Source organism: Dermacentor albipictus, chromosome 2 (assembly GCF_038994185.2).
Source record: "Dermacentor albipictus isolate Rhodes 1998 colony chromosome 2, USDA_Dalb.pri_finalv2, whole genome shotgun sequence".
In the NCBI taxonomy this organism is placed as follows: Eukaryota; Metazoa; Arthropoda; class Arachnida; order Ixodida; family Ixodidae; genus Dermacentor; species Dermacentor albipictus.
In genome coordinates, this window is record NC_091822.1 from 206,369,639 (window position 1) to 206,394,348 (window position 24,710).

The 24,710-nt window shown below is 47.2% G+C and overlaps 1 protein-coding gene across 1 annotated transcript in view; it reads right to left on the bottom strand.

Annotated features, from left to right (window-relative positions):
* The window catches only part of Prp8 (pre-mRNA processing factor 8), a 397,724-nt gene that overhangs the window by 367,681 nt on the left and 5,333 nt on the right, over window positions 1-24,710 (bottom strand). The window contains exons 2-4 of the mRNA XM_065433711.2: window positions 19,617-19,850; window positions 12,744-12,912; window positions 9,108-9,272 (exon numbers count right to left, since the gene is read on the bottom strand). Coding sequence (XP_065289783.1) covers window positions 9,108-9,272; window positions 12,744-12,912; window positions 19,617-19,818 — 536 coding nt within the window. The 5' untranslated portion in view covers window positions 19,819-19,850. The remainder of the gene's footprint in view (window positions 1-9,107; window positions 9,273-12,743; window positions 12,913-19,616; window positions 19,851-24,710) is intronic.

Sequence of the window (24,710 nt, forward strand, 5' to 3'; positions counted from 1 at the left end):
AAAAACTGACAATCGGTCTGCCAAGAAGTTTCATTTTCGGTTCCATTTACATGGTGACGCGGAAATTTTAGTTGTGATTACCTAAAGTTTTTTTATGTTGTGTGAATACAAACCAACCAAACTACAGGAGACTGTTCCGTTTAAGCAGCAATTCCGTTCAAGCGATTTCCGTTTAAGCAATTTCTGTTTATCGAGATTATACTGTAGTACACCGTCTGTCTTCCTGTTTTCTATGTTTGCTCTATCAGCATGGAAGTGCCGACTGCAAAGACATGGCAAGTTCATCACAATGTTGCAATTAGAAGGAAGACGATCACCCATGTGGAGACAGACGGTAATCGGGCCGCATCACGGGCATTCGGAGTTCCTGAAACTTACGCGCGGGACTGGCTCAAACAGGATAGGTGTTCTACACCAGCGGCTACTAAGCACAGCACGGCTGCGCGGCCCCTATCTTGAAAGCGATCTGCGGTGGAGACAGGATTCTGCACATCTAGGCGCACCACGCTGTGTTCTCGTCGCTTAGTTAGCGTCGAAGCGAGAGACCGGACAAAGGTAGATTTTCTCGCACTTACTCACTCCAGCGTTGAAAGAGTTTCTGCAGTCAATGAGTGAGACGTGTTCATGCTTGTGCGCGCGTGGCACCATGCTTGTTAATTTAATTAGTAAGCGAATATTTAAAAGTTGATACTGCTGATAAAACTATTACCCTTACTTTTCGCATGGCTGTCTACTAATTTGCTGTCATAATTGATGCTTTGACTTTCATGCGAAACTGCGACTTTTTTATTGATCGCAACTTTAGTGCAATGAGAGTAAATGTTTTTTCCAAGTGAAACAAAGTTGTATTTTTGTAAGAAAGAATGAGGTCCACAGTACTGTAAAGGACTTTTCTTTCTTTAGGTCACAGCAAACGTGTGCACGTTACAATCGAGGGCAGTTTCCTTTTTTCCTTTTTTTTTGGTCAAGAAAAACGGCTGCGTGTTATAATCGAGGGTGTGTTAGAATCGAGTAAATATGCTAATCGTGGTGCCGGTCTTCATCGTCTTCTTCAACATACCACGATAAAACACAGAAGCACGTGCAGTTTCATAGGCATTGTTCTGGTGCGCGTCACCAGTACCATATAGTGCGGAATATAGGTCGAGGTTTTTTCCAAAAAATGTTACTAACAGTTCACCCCTCGACTTATATACCGGCCCTTGTCACAACCTGAATAGTCGTCTGGCAACATGTAGGAGCGCAGACCTTTCGGCATCCGCATCGTTATGGCCTCCTTGGTGACCGATGCCGCCCAACTCGCGGGCGCCGCGCGGTTCTTTATTCTATGGCGCGGTGCACCCGGAGCTCGAAGACGGTGGCGGATTTCGTCCGCGAGCATCATGCCAGATTTTGCCAGTGACAGCAGAACTCATCCGCATCAAAGCTATTGATATTGCCCGAGAATCCGGACTGCCCAAGAAACAATTCAAGGGCTCCATTTATTGGGTTCGCCGCTTCAAGCGCCGCAAAGGATTCGTACTTCAACGGAGCACATCAATCTGCCAGAAGCTGCCAGAGGCATACGAGGACAAGCTGGTCGAATTCCAGCGCTATGTTAACCGTCTCCGGCAGCAGCATGGCTACATATTGGGACAGATCGGCAACGCTGATGAAACGCCAGTGTGGTTCGACATGCTGTCGCCCACCACAGTGTGCGAACGCGGCGCAAAAGAATTCAAGCTTCTTTCTACGGAGAACAAGCATTCGCGCGTCACGGTGATGCTCGCGTGTACTGCAGACGGCAAAAAGCTGCCCCCATACATAATATTCAAGAGGAAGACGCTGCCGAAAGAGGCTTTCCCGCGGGATGTCATTCGCGTGAATGAAAAGGGCTGTATGGACCAGGCCCTCATGCTCAATCGGAATAAGACCGTCTGGAATCGGCGACCCGGCGCACTCCTGCGGTGTCCGAGCATGCTCGTCTTGGATGCCTTTCGCGGGCATTCAAGACGAGCAGGTGTGAAGCAGGCACTCCGCGCCGTCATTCCGGGAGGCATGACGTCAACACTTCAGCCACTGGACATCGTGCTCAATAAGCCCTTTAAAGCCCCGTGTCCGTGAACAATATAATCAGTGGATGGCCGGCGACAACCCGACGACCCCAACCGGCTGGCTGCGCAGGCTGGCTCTCGCCACTGTGGCCACATGGGTGTCACAGGCTTGGCGCTCGCTGCCCGACAATATGGTGGTGCGGGCATTCAAGAAGTGTTGCATTAGCAACTCCTTGGACGGCACCGAGGATGACATGTTGTGGGACGCAGCCATTGAAAAGCAGTCGTCTTCGGACGAGAGTTCAGACAGCTCAAACGATGAGCAGGTGACGAGTCTGGCGTCACCACTAAATAAAACGAAGTTCTGTGCCTTATAATTTTTATGTTGACTTCCTTGCTTCAATGTAAGGGGGTCGACCTATATTCCGCCTCGACCTATATTCCGCATTATACGGTACACACTTCCGGCGGCTCGTAGAAATGCAAGTTCAAAGCTTGCGCCTATCTGTTCCGGCGAGCTGATGGAGGCGCAAAGGCAGAGGGCACACCAACATGGCTGTACTTCCAGCTTCAAAAACGTGACATCATGGCCTCTCCTATTTTGTTTCATTCTTCCATGAGGAAGACGGACGGTGCATTAACCAAAGCACACATACTTCAGCACATGGAGGAAGCTGCGGCAACTAAAGTCAACGACCGATTTTTCGGACCCTCTAGGGAACGTAAAAATGTCCGAAAAAATGAATGCATGCTAAAAACGCAGTTTTTTTTCTTTCGTTTTTTTTTTCTTGGATCTAGAGGTAAAGGGCGAAGTACCAGGTTTCCGAAACCCTGCCAAAGCATCAGTGAAGTGGCTATAAAAAAACGCATTCAAAAACTCTGTATGCAGCCGACTGCCGGTTTATTATGTACATGTGCATCGTCGAGCAGCCAGTTTCATTGCTGCAGTGGCTTGAAGAACTTGTTGATTGTTGTTTGCACGGCGTTCCGGTTGCATGCGATCATATTCACCTCGATCTGAGCAAGGCTCATGTCAGCACTGTACACTGATGAAAGAGACAACAGTGCTCGCATCAACTCGGCGCTTGTAGGCGGCGCAGGCATTGGCTCCTCATTTTCAACATCAGAGTCTTCTGAATCCCCCACAACCTGACTCCTTGCTCCATGCCGAACTCCTTGCTTACGTCAGCCTGCGATGGGCCGCTCACGACTTGCTTAATAGTGGCGGCTTTCTTCTCCATCGTTAACCGACGGTACTGCTTTCCGCGCTTCGATACCATCAGCGAGGACGACGAAGACGGAGTGGGGCCATCGAAGGCAAACGAAATCCTCAAGTTGCGAACAGTGGAGTTCGCAGACGAGCGTTGAAGCACCTAGGCCTAGCGTCGCAGAGCACACTTGACACAACAGCACAACCACACACCACGCTAGCCAAAACGTGGCCTACGTAAACAAATGAAGTGGTGCCGCTCCGGAAACTCCGCCGGAGGCGGAAGCGGAAGTGCGGCGATGAACAGAGCCAGCGTGGCCAGACTAAATCGGTGTGCGATGGCTAGATTTGGCTAGTTGTGGTTCAAAGCAGTGATATGCTTCGGCTGCAAGTCGATTTCCTGCGCAAGGGCACTGCGCGAGGAGCCAAAGGACCTTCCGTCGCATCAAAAAGTCCGGAAAATTGGATGGCGGGGGGTTCGAGCATCCGAAACTTCAGATGTCCTTATACATTGATTCTATGGGGCTCATGGCAGTGCCGCGAAGACGTCCGAAATATCAGGCATGTCCGAAAATTCAGTCGTTGACTGTAGACTACGCGAGTACGAGGCGGCCATATTGAAATGCGGATGGCGACATGGTAACGCAGATTTAGGGTTGTACTCAATTCCAACGTGCACACAATTTCTGGACCCATTTTATCTGGAAAAATGTGTACGTTAGATTCAAGTAAATACGGTACTCCTCTGGTTTGTGCAGGTTCCTACCTAGCATATATGACAGGAAGATGTGCGTGTATAATAAGCAGCTCTGCTAAGCTGATTATACACGCTTATTAAGCAACACCTAATTACAGTCAAACCTCAATATATCGAACACGGATATATTGAATTATTGCGTATATCGAACAATTTCTATATCACATGGAAAATCGCATGCATATTTAATTCTTTATTTCGAACGGGGCCGGATGTAAAATGGATATATCGAACTCCGCCGCCCCAGACCAGGTGCGCTCTGTTGACAGGAGGCGAGCTTTCCCGCAATACTCTCGAAGATTGCGGCGGCGCGATCGGCGTACCAGACTGCTGCGTACGACAGCTGCCCACATCGGTTGCGCCGAGGGCGCCATTTGAACGCAGCGGCGTACACACGCGGCGGCTTGGAGCCAGCACGGCCGCCTCGATCACGCGCGCACCTATGCGGGCACGGCGGAGCAAGCCGCCTCGATCACGCGCGCACGGCGAGGCTTGCTCCCGCCGTGCGCGCGTGATCGAGGCGGCCGTGGAGACAGTTGCAGCGCTTTGTCGGTGCTGAGCCACACATCATGTGCATTGCGGACTTCGTTGGCGGTAACGACAGCACCGGAACAGCGGCGGAGTTAAAAGACGTGGAGATCGCGGCAGAAGTGACTCCTGAGCGGCCAGACGAAGACGCTGCCGAGGCTGATCCAGCAAGCGCTGATGTTGCCCCGCTCCCGACTGCAACTGAGGCTGTAGCTGCTTTGGCCGTTGTACGCCGCTACTGCGGCGCAATAGAAGGCACTGGACTGTCTCTTGCAGACTGTTTGGACTATGTTGAGGACGCCGTGGTCAAGCACGCGGTTGCCAATATGAAGCAGGCTACGCTGCTTCAGTACTTTCAGCGAACTAAATAAATACTTTGTTTGAAGCTTCGTGTGAGTATCTATTGCGCCACGATTGGTTCATTGATTGATTTGCGATAGTTTTTGACGCGTTTTCTACGTGATTTTATATATCGAATTCTGGCTATATCGAACTATTTTGCGATCACCGCCCTGTTCGATATATCGAGGTTCGACTGTAGTATGGCGGTACTGATTACAGCTCAGCTGTAGTATATGAAGGTCTGGAAGATATTTTTTTATCAACAGAATTTCTGTTGAATAGATTGAAGTGTTCTTTTTTTCCTCTGAAGCTAATCAATTAGTCATGTTCTGTTGTACTGAATACCAATGAGGTTGGCAGTTTAATAGCGGACCTGTGTTTTGTGGCAATCTTATCTACGGTAAAAGCTCGTTCATTCATAACTCAATTCGAAATTTCGAATAATTCGAAGTAGCCACCACGGTCCATCCAACAATGTGTTGAAAGCAATATGTAATGCATCCCGCTAATTCACACTGAAATGCGCACCGCCACCGATAATTCGAACTCTGCCCCATCGTGGATGGCGAGTCTAGTACGCGGGAGCACGTTGGCGATACTGGCGCCGCCGCACGGGCCGCGCAGCTCTGCTCTTTCGATCTGCGGCCCATTGTTGAGGCCCGGCTGGAGAGAGACGCATTTGCACCAGGCACAGCCAACACCTCTGTTGCAGGTCGATTCTTTCCCTCTCTCAAGACCTTGAAGATAAAAACATGGACACGGTGCTACGTGGTTTTCCTTTTCTTTATCTTTTTATTATTATGTTTTTTCATTTTACATCTTGGAGGCTATGATCTTTCTTTACGAGTTGTTCTGCCGTGAAGCGGCCCCAGGTAATGTCTAAAAAATGGCAGCCGTAATGTTTATCGGCTCTCACAGTACCGAAAAAGCATGGCCTTTGAGATTCGTGGCTGTTATTCAAAGGAAAGTGTCGCTTCAAGATGTGTTTGGCCGGTGCAGCTATGAAAGTACAACAAAGATCAAAGTTGCGGCAGGTTGTGATGTGTTTCGCGAGTGCATTTTAGAGCACAGCTCTTGTTGCTGTGGCGAGCGTCTGCAGCGCGAAGGCACGTTTAGAGTCGGACATTTTCGGCGCGTGTATTGGCCTCGAGCTCCACCACTGGAAAAGCTGGCGCCACCGTCGGCGTGACGTGCTAGGAGGGATCACGTGGACATAGCGGCCGCGTCGGCTGCTTCGGGCGCGCCGAAGCGAGCTGAAAACGAGTATAAATTCCCTCGTACACTGCGGTCCTCATTTAGTGGCGAAATTTTCCCGCTTCGAGTGTCTCCTTTACAACGCTTGAAAGCACTACGATAGGTAGTGGCTGCCCTTGAAGGCGCGCAACATGGCAGGCTACAACTCGGTGCCGCAGGGCCGGACGCTCGTAACGGAGGCCGGTGTCAGCCTTATTCACACGTAGCCGCAGGACAAGAAGCTGCGTGAACCTTGGCTCGCGAAACATAAAACCGGCAAACAGTCATCGGCTACAACTCGGGTATGCAGCAAGCACAGACGCGAGGAAGATTTCTGCTACGGCGCCCGGTCTGCGATGTTCTGAAAACGCGCACTGAGACGCTCGCCCGAGTCAGCTGCCCGACTAATGTCATGACGCTTTGGTCTATGAACTTGTCGATGCTATAGATACTGGCAAGTTCAGTGGAATGGAAAGGGAGCGGTAAGAAGCACATTTTAAAGAAGCATGGCATATGGTCATGTTTGTGTTATGAATTAATGCACTGGATTACAAAGAGGAGCAGCGGGAAATTGCACGCTGAGAACACCGATAAACATACAGTGCGACGCAACTCGAGAAATAATATTGAAAGATCAAAGAATTTAGAAGAAAAAAAAAAGATTGAATCGTCGCGATGGCACATCAGAGTCCCCGTAGGCATCGAAGTCCCTACAAGACATTATTTTTGAACAGCGCTGATAGCGCCCACGCAACAATGGTTGCTTGTATACTGTTAAATGCTCATATTCTGCGGCCTGAAGCTCATGGCACGGTGCGAAAACGCGCGCGCGGAGAAAGCGAAACAGTGCGCGGACAAGCATGCAGACGCGCAGTCGGTCGCTGCGAATCTGCGCGATCGCTGCATTGAGGCTTCGTTCTAGTACACTCCATTTAGTTATACAAACACTATAAGAACATATTTCACATAGTTTGCTCTCAGCGTTTACCTACCTTTCACGCAAGAAGCCGGTTCGGGAGACTCCATCACGGCGACCGCGCACAGTGGCGTTCACTGTACGTTTTCGGTAAAGATATAGCGTCTGTAAACGATTGTGTGCTTTCAGTTTGCCCAAGATTATTATTTAGACACTAAGAAACTTCTCTCGTTTCGAAAGTACTTACAGAAATGTCCGGGAGAGCTCGCGCGTGGTGTTTTCAGTAAGCGCTGACAGCAAAACCTATGAGGAGCGCGCCACGTGATCCCTCATACTACGCCAGCGAGGCGCTTCCGATAGATGGCGACTCCGTAACTCCTCGCCGCCAATAGCTTGCGGCCATTCAAGCTATGCCCCTCGCACTGTGCCAACCGGAACGCTGTTTTATTTAGACGCGCGCACCGTACCTGCGAGCGTAGCTCTCTTCAAAGCATGCGCAGAACTATCCCCAACCTGCACGCCGCTTTGAATGGCTGTCTGCAACCGTCGACGAACCGTTTTCTCTGCGCCATGCATTGTGGGTTAGCGCGCCAAACACCTGGATGGAGCAAGAGCCATCCTGCCATCGGGCGCGTCATACCGCATTGGCCGCGTCCTGTTACGTTAGCTGTGCCAGTGCTTCTAACTATAGACGTTGTTCTCGCGAACATCACGTAGCGTGTACTCGAAAGCACACGCTGCGTCAAACTATTAACGCGCCCAAGCTACATTTTTACGACTTTCATTCTTTCGAATTTTGTATAATTTGAATTTTCGTAGCATCCCCACAGAATTTGAATCAACGAGCTTTTACTGTATTACATGGAAAGTCTTGCTTTCCCATTTTTCTCCATAATACAGAAGGGCTATCCCATGTTTACAGCAGGTGGTTGAATATGGCAGCACACTTCAAAACAAGGATTTAACACAGTGAACAAACACAAGTGCTGTGTTTGTTCACTCTGTGTTACATAATTTTTTTAAAGTGCACTGCCATATTTCATCATGATTAACCAACTAGCCTACCAGCACGTCTCAAGCAAGTGGTTATTGTAAGGCTAATCTACACGATGGACGAAAGGACCACGCATCACACGACTATTATAGCTCTGCGCATAGCCTTCGCAGACCGTAAAGAGCAGGCATAACCGTACCGTTTGCAAGTGATGTTCTGTGGGAATAGACACCTATCAAACATTCCGAAATCTGCAAGGTCTGCAAGTTCCACTATGTAAGTGCAGGTTAAGTAGACGGCTACTGAAGTGGCATGAAGTTCGTCACCACATACCCAACATGATATGCATGCCTATTGCCAGCTAATCGGCCTGACCTTCGCACATGCTTTTGTGCTTTACGAAATATGTGCCACTTTTGTTGCCTTTCCTTCTGTTCGTGTTGCGTGATCATTTCAAATGGTCCTGTCGACCCGGACGAAGCTTGTACCGACAGTGGTAGCCCGGGCCGGTGCACCACCATTCTGCAAATTGCAGTGTTCTGCCGCTGTGTGTGCAATCCCTGCCTCAGGAAGACGCCAGGGAGCACTCACAGTGACCAAGTCCACAACCACGTCAGACGGGGCAGCCCATCCACAGCAGGCTTGGGACTTCTTTAGTGCCGAAAACGAAGTGAAACACTCACTTGGGCCTCACGAGGGACTCCGCCGCGTACATAGGCGACATATGGCACTGCGTGGGTCTCTACCTCGAACATGTCAAATATGTATTTAAAAAATTGAATAGTTTTCTGTTTACCGATCTGTTTTACCACTGCCACGCAGTGCAGACGCCATAAAAAGTGGGACTGACTCGCCCTGCCATCCATGTAAAGGTTAAATGCTTGTCATGCCACTCAACTCAGTTACATGTGCCTCGATGGTTCCAGCAATGGACCAAGACTGACAAGAAGGGAGTGGCACAAAGAGCATGCACAATGATCTAAAACTTAACTTAATCTTGCCTATGCAGCAGTACCTTTTACGCACTGACATGAAACCGGCTTGACTACTCAGACAAGGGAGTGATGGGAAGTGTGGAAGTGAGCCATGCTTACCCCCACTGAGCAATGTAAACAGCCTCAATGACCCAGGGAATCTCATTGACAAAAGTGATGGCCCCAGTGATGTGGTAGAGAACCTTCACATCTCGGATCTGCTCCCATGGCATGGGCATGTTTTCCATCAGCTTCAGTACCGCATGCGGCATATACTTAAGGGCCCTGGAACAACAGAAGAGCAACATGATGCAGTCAACTAGTTTGATGCACTCAGCACAGACACTAGCAGCAAACAGCAAACAAAAAACTGCTGATTACAGTACACAAACCACTGCTGTTGACCACAAACAGCACAGAGGACTGTGCTGCAGCACACTGTGTGCTCGCCACTCACTTGTCCCATCTGCTAAACTGTTTCCTTCGAAGATGTTACCTTATCAACTAGTAGGTTTGAACATGCGTTCAAAGTGTGCAATCTTCTTCACCTGGCATTTGCAGCTCACACTCATGTCTGAATTCGGATTCAGACCTTAGTGTGAGTTACAAATGCCAGGTGAAGATTGCACACTACAAATGCATGTTCATGCCTACTGCACCTGGACATATTGCTTACCAAAGTGGTGCCTGCTAAATTAAATTGCGAAGACAACTTGAGAAGCTTCCACAGAAATGATATTTCAGAACAATGAATGACCTCATGACCTGCAAGAACTTGTTATACAAGTAAACACTGGTATAACAAAATCGGCAGGGAAAGCAAAAAAAAGTTAGCTTTTGCGGAAATGGCGTCTTCGAAAAATGAGACAGCACAGACAGGGAATGCATTGCAAAGCGAAATTCGGTCAGAATTCCATTAGCCTCTTTTCGTGCGTCTTGCTCAAGGCTTTAGAAACGCCTTGCTGACATCATAAAGTGTGCCCCGTGCATCAGTGGTAACTTTCAGGGATCACTTTTGCGAGATTTCATGTCAATGAGCATTGGATACGACAGCGTCTATGAACAGACCTTTTTTTATTCTGGTGCTTTACGTTCCAAAACCACAATATCATTGAGGCACGTCAAACTGGGCCACTCTGGATTAATTTTAACCCTCTGAGGTTCTTTAACGTGCTCCCAATGCACAGTACACGAGCCTTCTTGCATTTCGCCTAAATCGAAATGCGGCTACTGCAGATGGGATTCAATTCTATGCCCTTTAGCTTAGCAGCGCGACGCCAAAGCCACTACACCACCATGGCAGGTACAACATTCCAGCCCTATGGGGCCACATTCTCGGTCAATCACTTTTGCAGACACGATCACTATTGCGAGATTCCGTGTGACTCTGTGCTGATACAATAAATTTCGCAAGGTTTCGCGTAACTTGGCACCAAGTGCATTCCAGTCAAGCCGACAGTGTTGATGTGATCCCTTTCGCAAGGTTTTGGACAAGTCGGCCTCTATGAGCGACAGCTTTCCTCCAGTGCACACTCTGGCCAGTAGGCGCCCCAGCACCTTTGCGCAAGCATTCACCTGTTCTGCCATCTCTACGCCTCTCCCTTTCCGCTCACAACGGTTGTCAGGGATGGCATTTGCCACGGACCAGTTTGCAGCATCAGCGCTTTGCACTGCTGACCACCGCAGTGCGACCAGCGCAAGTGACAGAGCGAGCGTGAGAGACCTCTCCAAGACGGCACTTAATACGTACACATTTCCCTCTCGTCCGCCAGCCCCTTTGTTAGGGCCTCGGACTTCAGCTTGCCTACAGTGCGCCTCTGCACGTACGGTGGGCGCACACCTTGTGTTGCTCCTTTTTTTTTCCAAACACTAAGCCAAAGAGCAGTGCCTAGTGCTCATGTTTGGTCCTACTATGCCAGGCCACAATCAGAGGCCAAAGCCGACTGATATTACCCAAGCCCTCGCAAGTGGGCCCCATGGTCTCAAAGGCAAGCAGCATAGCCAAGGCAAACTTTACAAGTGGCGTGTCACGGGGAGCCATCCTTTTGCAGCAATATGCTAGCGGCGCCCCTGTCTATTTTACACCCTTGGCAAGGGAGCCTCTGATTCCCATGCCGGCCTGGGTGTTTGTGCAGTGTTGGGTCTCACCAGAGTAGCTAGAGACAAACTGTTTCCGGTAACTTAGGGCAAAGCTGTGTTCTCATGCATGCACACAGCTCAGCGCCAATATACCTGCTGGCAAATAACAGCTACAGTAAGCTGCATTTATCAACCTGAGCATATCTGTGCATTATTAACACAAAATGAATTACCGTATTTATTATAATCTAGGCCAATAGTTTCTTTTTTCAAATAATCATATGCCACACTCTATGGTCGGCTTAGATTCGAGGATTCTAAGAAACTTCATTGATACCATCCGGCTTTGTACGATTTCCTGGCACCAACGTTTGCGATGTGCCCAAGCTTCCTTTTTATCGGTTAATGCGTTCCCAGAAAACACAATCTTCGACCACCAATTTTCAGTACATTGCAAAATTGTGATCAAATGGTAAGTTTTTTTGGCGGTAGATCCTATGTGAACAAGAAAAGATGTTAGGCATGCATATGATGGAGAACGGTAGGCGCCCACGACGGCAGCAACCGTGCAATACTCGCCCGCACGTGTCACATGAAAATGATGGCATGCACTCCGTTTCTTTTTCCAGTACCGGCAAATCGCATGGGTGCACAGATCGCAGATGCACATCGCATCTACAGCTATCACTGCCAGCTCTATTGCCATAAGCACCTTCGCCTGCCTGTTTCAGAGCATGTGTGGAATAATGGTGTTGGCAGCGCACTGCCCTCTTAATATACAATAACTCAAACATGCTGCCATTCCGTATTGCAGACTGCACAAAGCGAGCATGTTTCGCTTTAACAGCGTCATATTCCGGCATCATTCACCAGCTTGATTTAGTTTTGTTTCACTTTGTCACCGTCTTAAAACACTACACAATAGAAAAATGACAATGCACGTCTGCGCGAGAGCTGTGGAGCTCGACACACCTCGCCGTCTCGTGTCGCAACATTTCTTGACAAGTGGGTACCTCAAAGCTTCCCACCAAAATGCCTCCCCACCCCCCTTGAAGAAGCTGCCGACCCAGGCTGAATTCTAAGAGCGCAAACGTAGGCTTACCGCAGCCACAAAGGCTACATGTGCCTGGGGGGTGCAGGCTACACCAGAACAGCGCACATCAGTGTCTCTTGCTGCAGCAATTCCCTCAACACTCCGGATTACGTATGTGTCAACTACAGCCGAGTCTACCAAATTCATCGCACTCTAGGTACGTATTCCAGTTCATATGTTATTTCTCAAGTTTTTCTCCATTCGTATGAACAAGTTTCTACTGTATAGAAGTCATGACTATTTAGCAAACTGGGCAAGATCTTTAGTGCAGAGCACTTATGTCATTGCTATAAATGGGCTGCCCAATTTTCATTAATATAAAGACTTGTGCGCTTTCTAGCCTCAACTGCTTAGAAACACTACTTAATTGCCTTACGGAATCTCTCTCTGGGAACTGAATTCAGGCAGGCAAAGAAAGCTTTGTGTCTACATCTACCTTACGACAAACACATCACCAATTGCCTGAGGAAATTTTCGCTTCCATCGCGCTACTAACAATAAACTCAACTGTCAGTCCACTGCTGCATTTAATGTTTAAGTCGCCGAGTCTGTGGAAGACAAAGGGAATTTTGTAAGCAACTCACCCTAGGTAAACGCGCTTGTCATGCCGATACTTGCGACTACTCATGTCCCCATGGTCTCGAATGATCTTGCGGATGTGCTCAGGTGGCATGTCTTCCTTTTGCGCATCCACAAAGCCAAACTTGCGCTTTTCAGCATACCGCTTGGACTGCAGCTGCTGCCATTTTCGTGCTACAAGAGAAACGGCCACAATTACAACCTTCATTGCACCTGCTTTTCAGCTGTCAGGGCACAAAAACAGAGCCGTTGTGGAGCACACTTTCGAGCAGCTGCCATTGCAGCGCAAGGCGGATGCCAAAGTTGGCTTTGCTAGGCAAATGCCTCCTCCAGGGAAGCAGGCAAGGTGTCGCACTCAAGGTGCGTTCCATTCACCTTCACTTCAGGAACTAGTTCAGGCAGTGCTGCCCGTTTGTTTTGGCAGTGCAAGCGTGTCATTTCTGCACGGTGCCGTTCGTTCCAAAAAGTGCAGCCTCAGTTCCCGAAATTTCTGCACCACTGCGATTGTCAGTGCTGATGTCATGCTGCAACAAAGCAGCAGACAATGCTACAAGAAAAGTGTCTGTGCTGCTGACACAAACTGCACCATTAATTGGCAACAATGGCACCCATGTCCACCTGGCCCTCGAGCGTGTGCCAAGACAGGCAGAAAAGGCACTTTAAATCGAATTCAAGGTAGGTATACCCATTTTCTTACGTGTCTTACTAGTTTACGTGCCAGCACTCCAACTACGCACTGTTATACACTGTTATACTGCACATTTTTGCTGTCGGAGCGCTGGTAAAGAGACAGCATCAATTTTTCTCGCAGCGTGGCTGCCGCGAATCTGACAAAGGTCGTCATTCCCAAGACACTCACAGCACATGCAGGCCAACACCAGCAACAAAAGGTGCGCACAACCTGCACCACATTGGCATTCGTTTCAGGAAAACCCTCGTGCCTCACTACCGCTGCATTTCTGACCTGGCACTGCACGGGCTTGGAACTGCACAGTGGAACTGCAAACAGTGCAGGCGAATCAAACAGACCTACAATAAATAGCCCAGTGCAGACGATAAGCAAAGCTAAGCTGGCAATGTGAAAACTGCCTTAAATGTAGAATCGCAATGTAGAATCAATACTATTCTGGCTCAAAGCCATGAAAAGCATCTGCATTCTATCATTAGAACGCAAACTGTACTTCCCTGTTCTGTTACATTTCTAAAACAATTTTTTAGCCATTTATTCAAATCTCACAACCACCATATAAGGTTTATTATGCCTATAGTTCCCGCAACATATCAATGCGAAAACAGAACAAGAAATCATGGGGTATGCTCCTGCCTCCACGAGAGCTCACTCTGCTATGTGCTAATGCTAGGAGTATAACTAATAAAACTGTACAACTAGAAAGTTTACTCTTGGCCTTTTGTCCGGATGTAACACTCCTGACTGAAACGAGGCTAAGTTAAAACATCTCGGATGCAGACGTAGTACCAAACTCTCACATAATGGTCAGGAGAGATTGTGGCTCAAGAGGGGGTGGCATAGAAGTTATCTTAAAAAAAAGGAATTGACTTCACTATTATTCATCATGAGACGAGTGTTGAAATGGTCTGGATTTTTGTTCATTTGTGTGAATGCAGCCTACTAGTCGGTGTAGTCTACAGGCCTCCCAGCCCTGACGTTTTGATGCTTCAGGCACTGCATGAATTTATTCAAATAAACACCAAATGCTACAACAAGATTATCTCGTGCGGTGACTTCAATCTGCCCACAATAAACTGGGAACTGTGCTGCCTACCGCCTTGCGAGCAGTCTGAAATGTTGCTTGATATTGCGTACTGCTTTAATCTCGCGCAGCTTGTGCAGATACCGACACATGTCACTTCCAGCACCGGCACCACACTTGAACTTGCTTTTGTTTCTCAAGCCATTCATGAGAAGGGCCCTTCCTTGGATGTTTTACCCGGAATATCCGATCACAAGATCGCGCGTACCTATGAAAGAATTCTTAGATTTCAATAACACCGAAGACAAAAGCATTCTTGACTACTTAAAATGAGATTTTGACATTTGTTGCCAAAAAGAAAGACATGGTTTCCCAGGCGTCAATGAGCTGTGGCTGCACTTTATGAGCACCGTGCACGAATGCATAAAAAAAATATGTTCCTAAAAGGCGAAAAGAGATCAACAGAAAGAGCCCGTGGATTACTCATAAAATCCTGCACTTAAAGCGTTGATTAAAACGATTATCACGCTATCGGTCAAGCCACTCTGTCCTAGCGTCACTCTGAGCAAATCTTAGATCCGAATTAAAATTAAGTAAATACCATTTTTTTGATGTCAGAATGCCCAACTTTCTAAAAAAGCCAACCCAAGGAAGTTTTGGATGCATATATCGAAGCGGAACAGCCTTGCAGACAAGATAAAATTAAATCATGTCGAAGTTACCAACACTCGGCGCATTGTGAAAGCTTTTAAACATTTTTTTCGTCTGTATTTTTATGTGAAACCACTATGGAAGATGATGCTCACTGCGTTGGTCTCGAGCTTCCAGATCTTGCCATGTCTGAGAAAGGCATGTTTTCGTCACTCCTAAACTTAGATCCAAAAAAATCTGCAGGTCCTGATGACATACCTAATGCTTAATCGGTTAGCCAAATGGTCCGCGAAATACCTGCTCGTAATATTTAATGCAAGTTTAAACGAAGGGGATCTACCTGATGACTGGAAAGTCAACAACGTAGTACCAGTGCACAAAAAGGGAGACAAGCTTAATGCAGAAAATAACAGACCTATCTCTCTATTCTGCACCTCTTCTAAGGTAATGGAACACTTTATTTCTAAGCATTTAAGTTCCTTCTCAGAAAATAATGACTTCTTCAGTGACAGTCAGCATGGATTCAGGCGTGGCTTTTCAACCACTAGGCAGTTACTTCACTGACTAACGAAATACTGGCAACCTTGGACCAAGGTGGGCAGGTAGATGTTCTTTTTTTTAGATTTTGAGAAGGCCTTCGATCGGGTTTCATACAAAAGAATGATACAGTTAAACAGCATCATACACAGCGAACAAATTTAGCATTGGCTTGATTCGTACTTTACGCATCGAAAACAATTTGTCAGCATAAGGGCTTCGAAATCACCGCTCGCCTCGTACTTTCAGGGGTTCCACAGGCTCGGTTTTAGGGCCACTTCTTTATCTTCTTTACCTAATTAACCTGGCCTGCAAATTTTCCGTGTGGTGCTGCTTTATTTCGGACAACTGTATTTATTCGAGCATTCAATCTGTGGATAACCAATCTAGCTTGACCGACTATCTGACAGCAATACACAACTGGTGTATCCAGTGGATATGACTCTAAACATCTCGAAATGCGTATCACACACAAAAAAAATCAGCTAGTTTGCACCTACTAGATAAACAATATGGATATTAAACAAGTAGAGCAATTCACATATCTTACCATCACAATTGATTCTAAGATGAGCTGTAACGCTCATGCTCGGTACGTTTAGCCAGCAGCAAAAAAAAGTTGTGGTTATTAAAGCTCCATTTAAAAAACTGCACTAGTGCTACCAAATTAACCGCATATAATACCCCTGTCACACAGCAAATCAAATGTCATTTACAACGAATGACATTCGCTGATAATGCCGGGGTTGTTGGAGAAGTATGGGAGAGGCCTTTGCCCTGCAGTGGGCGTAACCAGGCTGATGATGATGATAATGCCATTTGTTTGCTGTCACCCGGTAAAACGTAATGACATTCGTCGAAAATGACATTTATAAACGAATGAGTTCGCCAAACTCATTCGCATTCGTTTGGTACCATATGTGTATTCTCGACACCACGAGTGTACAGTGAAACCTCGTTAAACCGTAGTCGGCCGGAGCTCGGAAAAAGTACGTACTAAACGGTAGTACTGTTTAAGCGAAATAGCATGAGATCGCCCACTTACCTGTCGAAAACTGAACTCAGAGAGAGTACGATGAAAGGTGAAAAAACATGCAGTATTTATTCACTTCGCGGGACGTAAGTGTTATTTTCGTTTGATGTCGCGGCGGCCTAGCACGACGACAGCGGCCTCAAACTTACTGAAGCTCCGTGCCCGCTTCTCAGCCAGCCCCCCTCCTCTCGGCAAACACTCGCACGGCAGATTCCTCGTTGGCGTTACGTATTCTCCGTGCACGCGCGCAGTAGTGCTGCATAAGTCCCGGGGCGCGTTTTTCATTGCCGGGTGCCGGAGTTCGGAAAACTTTTCGTTTGGAATAGTTACGTTATCGCGCCCCTGTTCTCCTTGCGACGATCGCATTCACGAGGCTGACGTAACGCGCCGCTTCTGCCACTGTCGGGCCTGAATAGCCCGTGCTGTCGCTTTCCGTGTCGTCCTCATCACTGTCGCTAGTTGACACTTCGGCAACAACAGCGGCAACGATGGTGAAAAGTCGAACCTCGTAACCGACATCTCTTCGCGGTCGCAGCAGCGCTGCCGAGCAACTTCGCATTCCAAATGCCACACACTGTAGTCAACAGCAGATCCACGTCGCGGGCCAGCGCCGACTTCATGTCACGTTCGGTAGCACGGACGATGTCTAATTTTTCTTCTATGCTGAGCATCCGGCGTCTTTTTTATCCTAGCTTTGGCATGACGCGAGTCCTCGCTTGCACAACGCCGCAACGCTCTCTGGCACGGCGTCCATGCGGCGTCTAAATGATGTTGATGTTGATGCGGCTTCACGTGCAAACGCACAGGGCGCTTGGAGGCCGTTGTACCGATCTCCGAGGCTTGTTGTTCTCCCGGGCCGCCCGATGGAGACGACGCACCGCCGTGTTTGCGCGACGAAAAGTGGAAACGCTACGTTTTAACCGATGCGTACGCAATAAGCTGGTACGGTTTATGCGGATACAAAATACATTATGTTCAATGGCCGCTGAGTCGGGGAATTGACTTTACTACTTTTAAAACGAAACTACTGTTTAAGCGGGTACGGTTTAACGAGGTTTTACTGTACCAGTGTTTCGCAAACAGTACATGCTTCCTTTTTTGTTTTAACAAAAATCACTATTCTATCAATTTTATTACCTAATTATTGCTTTAACGACATTGAAGTCAACCACGTGCGTAAATACAGAAAACTACTCTCAGTCCAGTGACCAGACAGCCGTCTTTAGCTTTCGCTGCAGCAGTCGTGTTGGTTTCGGCTGCGGCCGCTTCAATTGACTTGGCGTAAAAGCATGCGCGTGTTTTCCTGTGGCACGCACCAAGAATGAGGATATTAGAAGCCCGCATGTATATCAGAACGGCGATGACATGCAACTGCTCTTCTTGTACCACTTTAGCAGATGTAGTGGACGCGCCTATCGTTCTCTTCGCCCTGTTGCTTGCCTTAGCTTTGGCTTGGCTCGACTCGACTTCGTTGGCAATGTCGACAAGTCAGCGATTGAACGCTACGGTTTGAAAGCAACGATAGCATATTCTAGTGGAATTTGGCATATTAGAAAATAATTATTGGACAAAAGTGGGTTTGAGGTGTTTTTTTTTTTACTATCGTCATTGTCATCATTTTCAAATAATATTAGTTTTCGCCGTGTGACAGCGCGCTGTGATAATGACATTAATCGCAACAAATTTCATTTGTTGGAAATGACATTAGATTTGCCATGTGACAGGGGTATTAGACAGTTATTAGGCCAATATTCGAGTATGCAGATATTGTCTCGGACCCTCATGCAAAGGCCGGTATAGACATTGAAAAAGTACAAAAAAGCTCTTACATTTATTTACAATGCTTATGATTGACGCATTTCAGTCACCGATTTAAGATTGCGATCTGGGCTCCAGACACTAGAAACTCGTCGCAAAATGCACCGTCTACAAACCATGTATAACATAGTTAACAACCACACTAAAATGAGATTTGACAACATGCAATTTAATGAATTGCGACTGAGCAGACGGAAGCACAAACAAACAATATTATTGCCTCATGCTAGAACAAACGCATATTTTTCTCCCTTCCTGCCCAAAACAATTCACGAATGGCACACCCTTCCGCAAAGCATGGTCAACTCAACCACTCCCAATTCCTGTCTTATCTGCAGTATAGACGTACTTGTAATGTCATGCGTGCATTGTTTCTTTTTGCTCGTGTTACATATTCTGATGTCTCTTTTATTACGCCTTTCCTATTGACAGCAATGTGATGGCATCCTCGTATTTCTTTGTACTTGTGTATTAGAATATGTTTGCCTTGCCTATTAGGCTGTCATTTTATTATTATTATAAATTTTGTGCCCTTGAAGAAAAAGAGTTCAAAATCTTGTGATGTTTGTACCACTGCTGCCTGGGCTTCCAAATGGAAGCCGGCAGTATTGCGAAATAAATAAATAAATATTTCTTAGGTCATTTCATTACATTTCATTACTTCGTCATTCTTGCCTATTTCTTGTGCTTTGTTGAATGTTTGTAATTCACATTCTTCCCATTCTCGGATGAGAAGAGATAAAGAGCTGAGCTGAGAACAGCTGAGAAGAGCTCCGTCCAAGGCCTAGGAGCCAATGAACCATCTACAAAGCACACACTTGCGATGACAAACAGTCTCGAAGCCCATGTTTAAGAAAACTCAATAGGTCATATAGGTTTCCATCGATTGCAGTGTAACTTCAGAGGTCTCTTAGACATTATTTATTGTGCTAGTCACCCCTCACTAAATGATTCATCCTTTACAATGAATTTTGAAAATTATAATGTTATCAATTTAAATAGAAAAGCAGCAACCTCGGGTAAAACATGATGAATTACAGATGACTTGAAAGGGCATTTTTCACTGGCTTCTTGCACCCCTACCTATGCTTTTTCCACACAGATAAGGAGGACAGAGCATTAAGCACCTTTCTCCTGAAGCTTCTCCTCAGAGATGGCCTCCTGCTGGCGCTGCTGCTGCTGTTGAAGCTGCTGCTGCTGCAGGTGCTGCTGCTGTTGCTGCATCTGTGCATGCACTTGGGCAGCCAGCTGGGCTGCCATGGCCTGCTGCTGGGCCAGCACACCCATCACATACGGCTGGCCCAGCATGTATGGCGGTAGGCCCGCCATTGTGCGCCACTGGAGACACCCGCTGAATCAGACTGCGTTGAGGATAAACAAGCTTGTAATTGCAATTCATTGATTTCCTAAAGGTTAAGAGATCAACCAACACTTCCAAACAGGTGTGCTGTCTCGAAATTTCACTACTACTAAACAGCGTGATGTTTGTCGTGGGTGCAAGGGTCCACCTTATCTCATTTTTTAAAGGCCCTTCACCAGGTTTGGCCATATTTAACAAACAAGTGTAGCGTATACATGACATGCTGACGATAGCATCTGCAAAGTATTACAAGGCTTTACAGCGAAGCTGTATTTGCCTCGGGAATTTGTCTCTCTGTGTGCAGAAAACTCTAGTGTGCTCTAGGGAGCAGTGGAAGAACTAATGCGTACTGAAGCATTTCGAATCATTAAAGTGGAACCCTTGGCGCCTTCTATGAAATATGACAAGCATGGATAGAGAGCCAGGTTCTTTCACCTCAAAGTGCACAATTGGCCCTGTGTGCGTGACATAGGCATACTGCCACAGCAAATCGCGCAAACGGCCTGGAAACGCATGTCAATGGGGGAGGTCATTTTCGCTCAGACATTGCCATGGCACGGCCATGCGTCGTGCGTACTCCCGAGATGCAGCGAATGTGCGAGCAAGGACGTGGAGAGCAGCGACGGGACTGCAACCGTCGCCGTCAGGCTGCCAACCCAGCAGCATCGGAAGAAGAGCACACCCGTGCCACCAAGCATGCGCATGTATACCATGTATGTTCGACCAGCCACTTCTAAACAAGATATACACAATGCTATGCACGATACATTCTGGTGGAACGGTGATGACAACCAAACGAACGTCCTCGTTGTGGGCAATTTCAACGTGAATGTGTTGCGACCAGAAACCACATGGCTAATTTCATTCATGTTAGAACGGTTCAGACTTCTATGTCACACGGACACCAAGGTGCCAACGGCCACGAGGCGCACATGCTTAGATCTTACATTTTCCAAGAATCTACTTGGCACGATGGATGTGGAACCTCTGGCCGTTTATCATAGTGACCACTAAGCAGCCATAGTAACATGCTTGGCACCACCCTCGTGAGGTGGTCTTGTAGCAATGGGTGTGCAGCGAGGTACACAGCTGAGTAATAAGTATGCATGTGTGTTCTTGTGAGTGAAACTAACCATGGCTAAATAAAACATGCACAACAAACAGTGTGTTAAACTTTGTGTTACATACGAAGTGATACCATACTAAGTGATACTGACAAGGCCGCCCCTAAATGCTGCTGCGCTGGTCATCCACCTTCACAGGGTGGTATGGAGCCGAATTTTCTTTCTTTTCTTGGTTTGGTTCCAGGCCCCATATGTGGCCAGCTGTGTGGCCCTATTGGCAAAGTGAATGCTGGTCAATCTTGAGTAATCTCTGCGCAGACTAGCATCCTGGTAAAATTCTGGATGACTTCAGGACATTGCATCGGACAATGCTATATTCATTAAATGTGAGAGCAACGTCCAGCATGGCTATGTTCACTGTCTCGAGTGCAGTCGATTCCTGAGCACATAGTATTTTCTATTACAGTAGTTCCTCGAAGCACTGTGGAAGCTACGGACTTCTTAACCAATCAGGAGAGCGAGCACATTTCTAAATGTGTCCTCTCCCACAGTGACATTTGCTTGCTGTCTGCTCACTCAGGGAGAGTGCACATGCTCTGGGAAGCAATAGAAACAACAGAAAAGGGTGTGCATGCATCTGCAGCAGTAACAAAAATGCCATAACAACAGTCATGCATTTTTTCTTCATTTTTTCTGGCATCTGCAATGTCTACGAACACAGGCAATGGGAGCGCTCAGCCAGTGTGCAACCTTGGATTGGATGGTGCCGCCATCTTTCGATCCCTCTTGTAACATACACAGTGACGGAAGCAGCAATTGGTCTTGTGGGACAGCTTTCAGAACAGGAAAAATCGCAGTTTGGAGCAGAAATATATGCTTTCAAAACAGAAAAACTTGCTTGTTTGGATCAAGAAAAGAATGCTTTGGAGCAGTAACTTACTGCTCTGCTCAAAGAAGAAGCTCTGTATAAGTTAGTACTTTCTGAAACACTGCATTCAATCTGTATTATACTAAGATGCAAGTATTTGCTCTTCAACTTGCTATTCCATTTCATTGTTATATAACATGAAGATAAGCGCAAACTTAATCCCAATTCACTGTTAATTTTGCATTTCAATAAAGAATTTAATAAATAATTTATTTTCATCTCAAGGAATTGAGCCACCTGCAGTGTAGATAGCCTATCGCATGTTCACGTACACAGGCAGCACGGTCACAGCTGCACAAATTGCAGCATGTATGTCATCAACGTGCCTATACGTGTTAATGAATTTCCATGCGCAGAATAACATGTACAGTTGGTACAGACTTGGAGTGATCAGGCGGCCACAGCCAATAGCTAGGATTGCGCGGGCCTATACAGAAATGGCGTCGCCGTAGGGCAGGTACGTCACTGGTGCCATATCACCCAGTTTAGGCATTCGCTTCTATCGCCACTTACAGCGACATAGAAATCTGCCACAGTTTGCTTTTCACATGATGTTGTACCTAATAGAACATTAGATAAAATTTGCAAGTGTCTTGTAAAGCAGGGCCAGGTACTAAACCACTGGCGTGATCGCCAGCAACGATCCGACGGCATTGCGTCTTGCAGACTGAAAACGAACACCGATCAGCAAGGCGGCTTAGGTGGTTTGCAAGTACTACATTTCGTTTGTTATTCGCACCAACAAAACCGAGAAAAGCAGTTCAGATAAGTCCACCTTAACTACGTTGTCAAAAATAAGCGCACTATGACAAGCTGCGGCCAGATCGCAGGCGCCATCAATCGTCATTGGTGTTTTAAATGAGCATTTTTACACTCCGCACATTAGCTGAGCAGAGCGGAAGCAAGAGTGTGCATGCACCATCCACTTAGCCACAAGTGGGCTAGCAGAGCGACAAATACGGTCCACTTACAAGCTGCCTGAGCGGAGTGTGGCTGCCATCTTTCACTAGCGAGGGTGGTCGACGCGCACGTCCTTTCTCGCACGTGCATCAAGGCACCTCATGTGCCTTGCTCTTTCCAAATAGCTGCCTCCAGTGACATGTTCTCAACCATGGCGTGCACTTCAACCCCGCCTTTACGTTCATCTGCACAGCACAAGCCACAAAAGCTATTTCGCACAGATTTATGTTTGCTACAAGAAGTTGCAAGTGCTGACCCATTTGAAAACCCCGCAGCGTGGGCGGATGTGGTACGCGCTGTGCAGTGCATCGGCTAGCGCTGGTGTCAGAAAGGATTGAAGTGGATGGGAGTGAAAGCTCGCTGGCTATAATATGGAGTTCCACAAGATGGCGCTTTATTTTCCACTGGATAAAATTGACTGGTAATGCATTACAAGTGCACATCTAGATACTTCATGGAAAAATAAATTATATACATTTGTTGTACTTTGTAAAAGTGATCAATGGGTGTTTTTCTTTCATTACCCTTGTTAGATATGGCGCCGTTTTTTGAGGCTACTTCGAGTTCCCCCGGACCACATCGAATCACAGCACATTCCAGAGAAGCGCTCGAGCCAACAAGTTCACGTGCAAACAAGTTCGTACGCCGCCGGTGGAGCTATTCAATGCTCGAGTTTTCCAGAAAACGAAGGGATAGCCAGGCATTGTTGCAAGGAAAGTGGGTCCCGAAACAAGATGGCTGCGATGTACCGGGAAGGCCTGGCAGCGTCGCCCCCACCTGGCTTTTGTGACGGCGATCAAGCAAGGGGGACCAAGCGGCGACTCTCTCCGCCTGGTGTGGCACCGCGGCACGGGCGCCAACCATTGGCCGAAAATGGCGTCATCTGAGCGGACTCTCCCATTGGTCAAACATGACGCGACTTCCAGTGCTCGAAGGGTTTATAAGAAGCATTCCAGAGATACCAGAGCATTCTGCAGCATTCCCTGATTCACCTCTCTCGAACTTCTTGCCGCGGGCCGCAGCGTCCAAGTTGCTGCCGGCCCGTAATGACTGTACGACTGTTACTTGACTCTCACCTCCCTGTATATAATGTAAAATAAATACTCCCAAGTTTGTTTTCATCCCGAAGTCCGTCCTTCAACCCCTACACCCTCAATTTGGCCAGAGGGCACTGCAACTACGAATGGTCTGCTCCAGTATGCTAAACGTATAACTAAAACGTGAAAATACCCCGCCACTCCGCTGTCGCTTAGCGGAGTAACTTGGTGCAGATCGTAAAGACGCTCAACTAAAACACTACTATCGCAGCGATCAGCGAGATAGGCCAAACGTTAGGGCATATTTCAATTTGTGCAATGGCATGAGCTATCAAACCATCTAGTAACTTCTGTATTTACATTTACTAGATTTAGCCCTAAGAGTGCTATTCATTCATTTTTAAGTTTTATGGAATTCTTAAAAATCACCTGAGGCAGATACAATAATTCTTGTCCATGAGCTCGATTACTCGAAGAGGCGGGCATTACTAGCACGCAAAATCAAAACACATTCAACGAATTACCAAATTTTCACTTACCACACACGTTACCACACACTGCTAAAGCACCACTGAGGCTATGTTCAGACTTGGGAAACAGCAAACGGGTGGAAAAGCCAAAGCAGCCGGAAAATCTTTTCCGCGTATGTACAAGATGTTCGCATTTGTTTCGCCACTGCAGCAGAAACCATTGCCGCTTTCGCCCACATCCATCTAGTTTGCGTATGTTTGTTCGCGTGGTGGCACTGTTCATCACACTATATCAAGACATACGTTCATTCATTGACCCATCAGTTACTAAAAGCTATCATTTCGTGCAACTGCGCATGTCATCTTTAACTTTCGCCTGCCAGGGAAGATAAACAAGACATA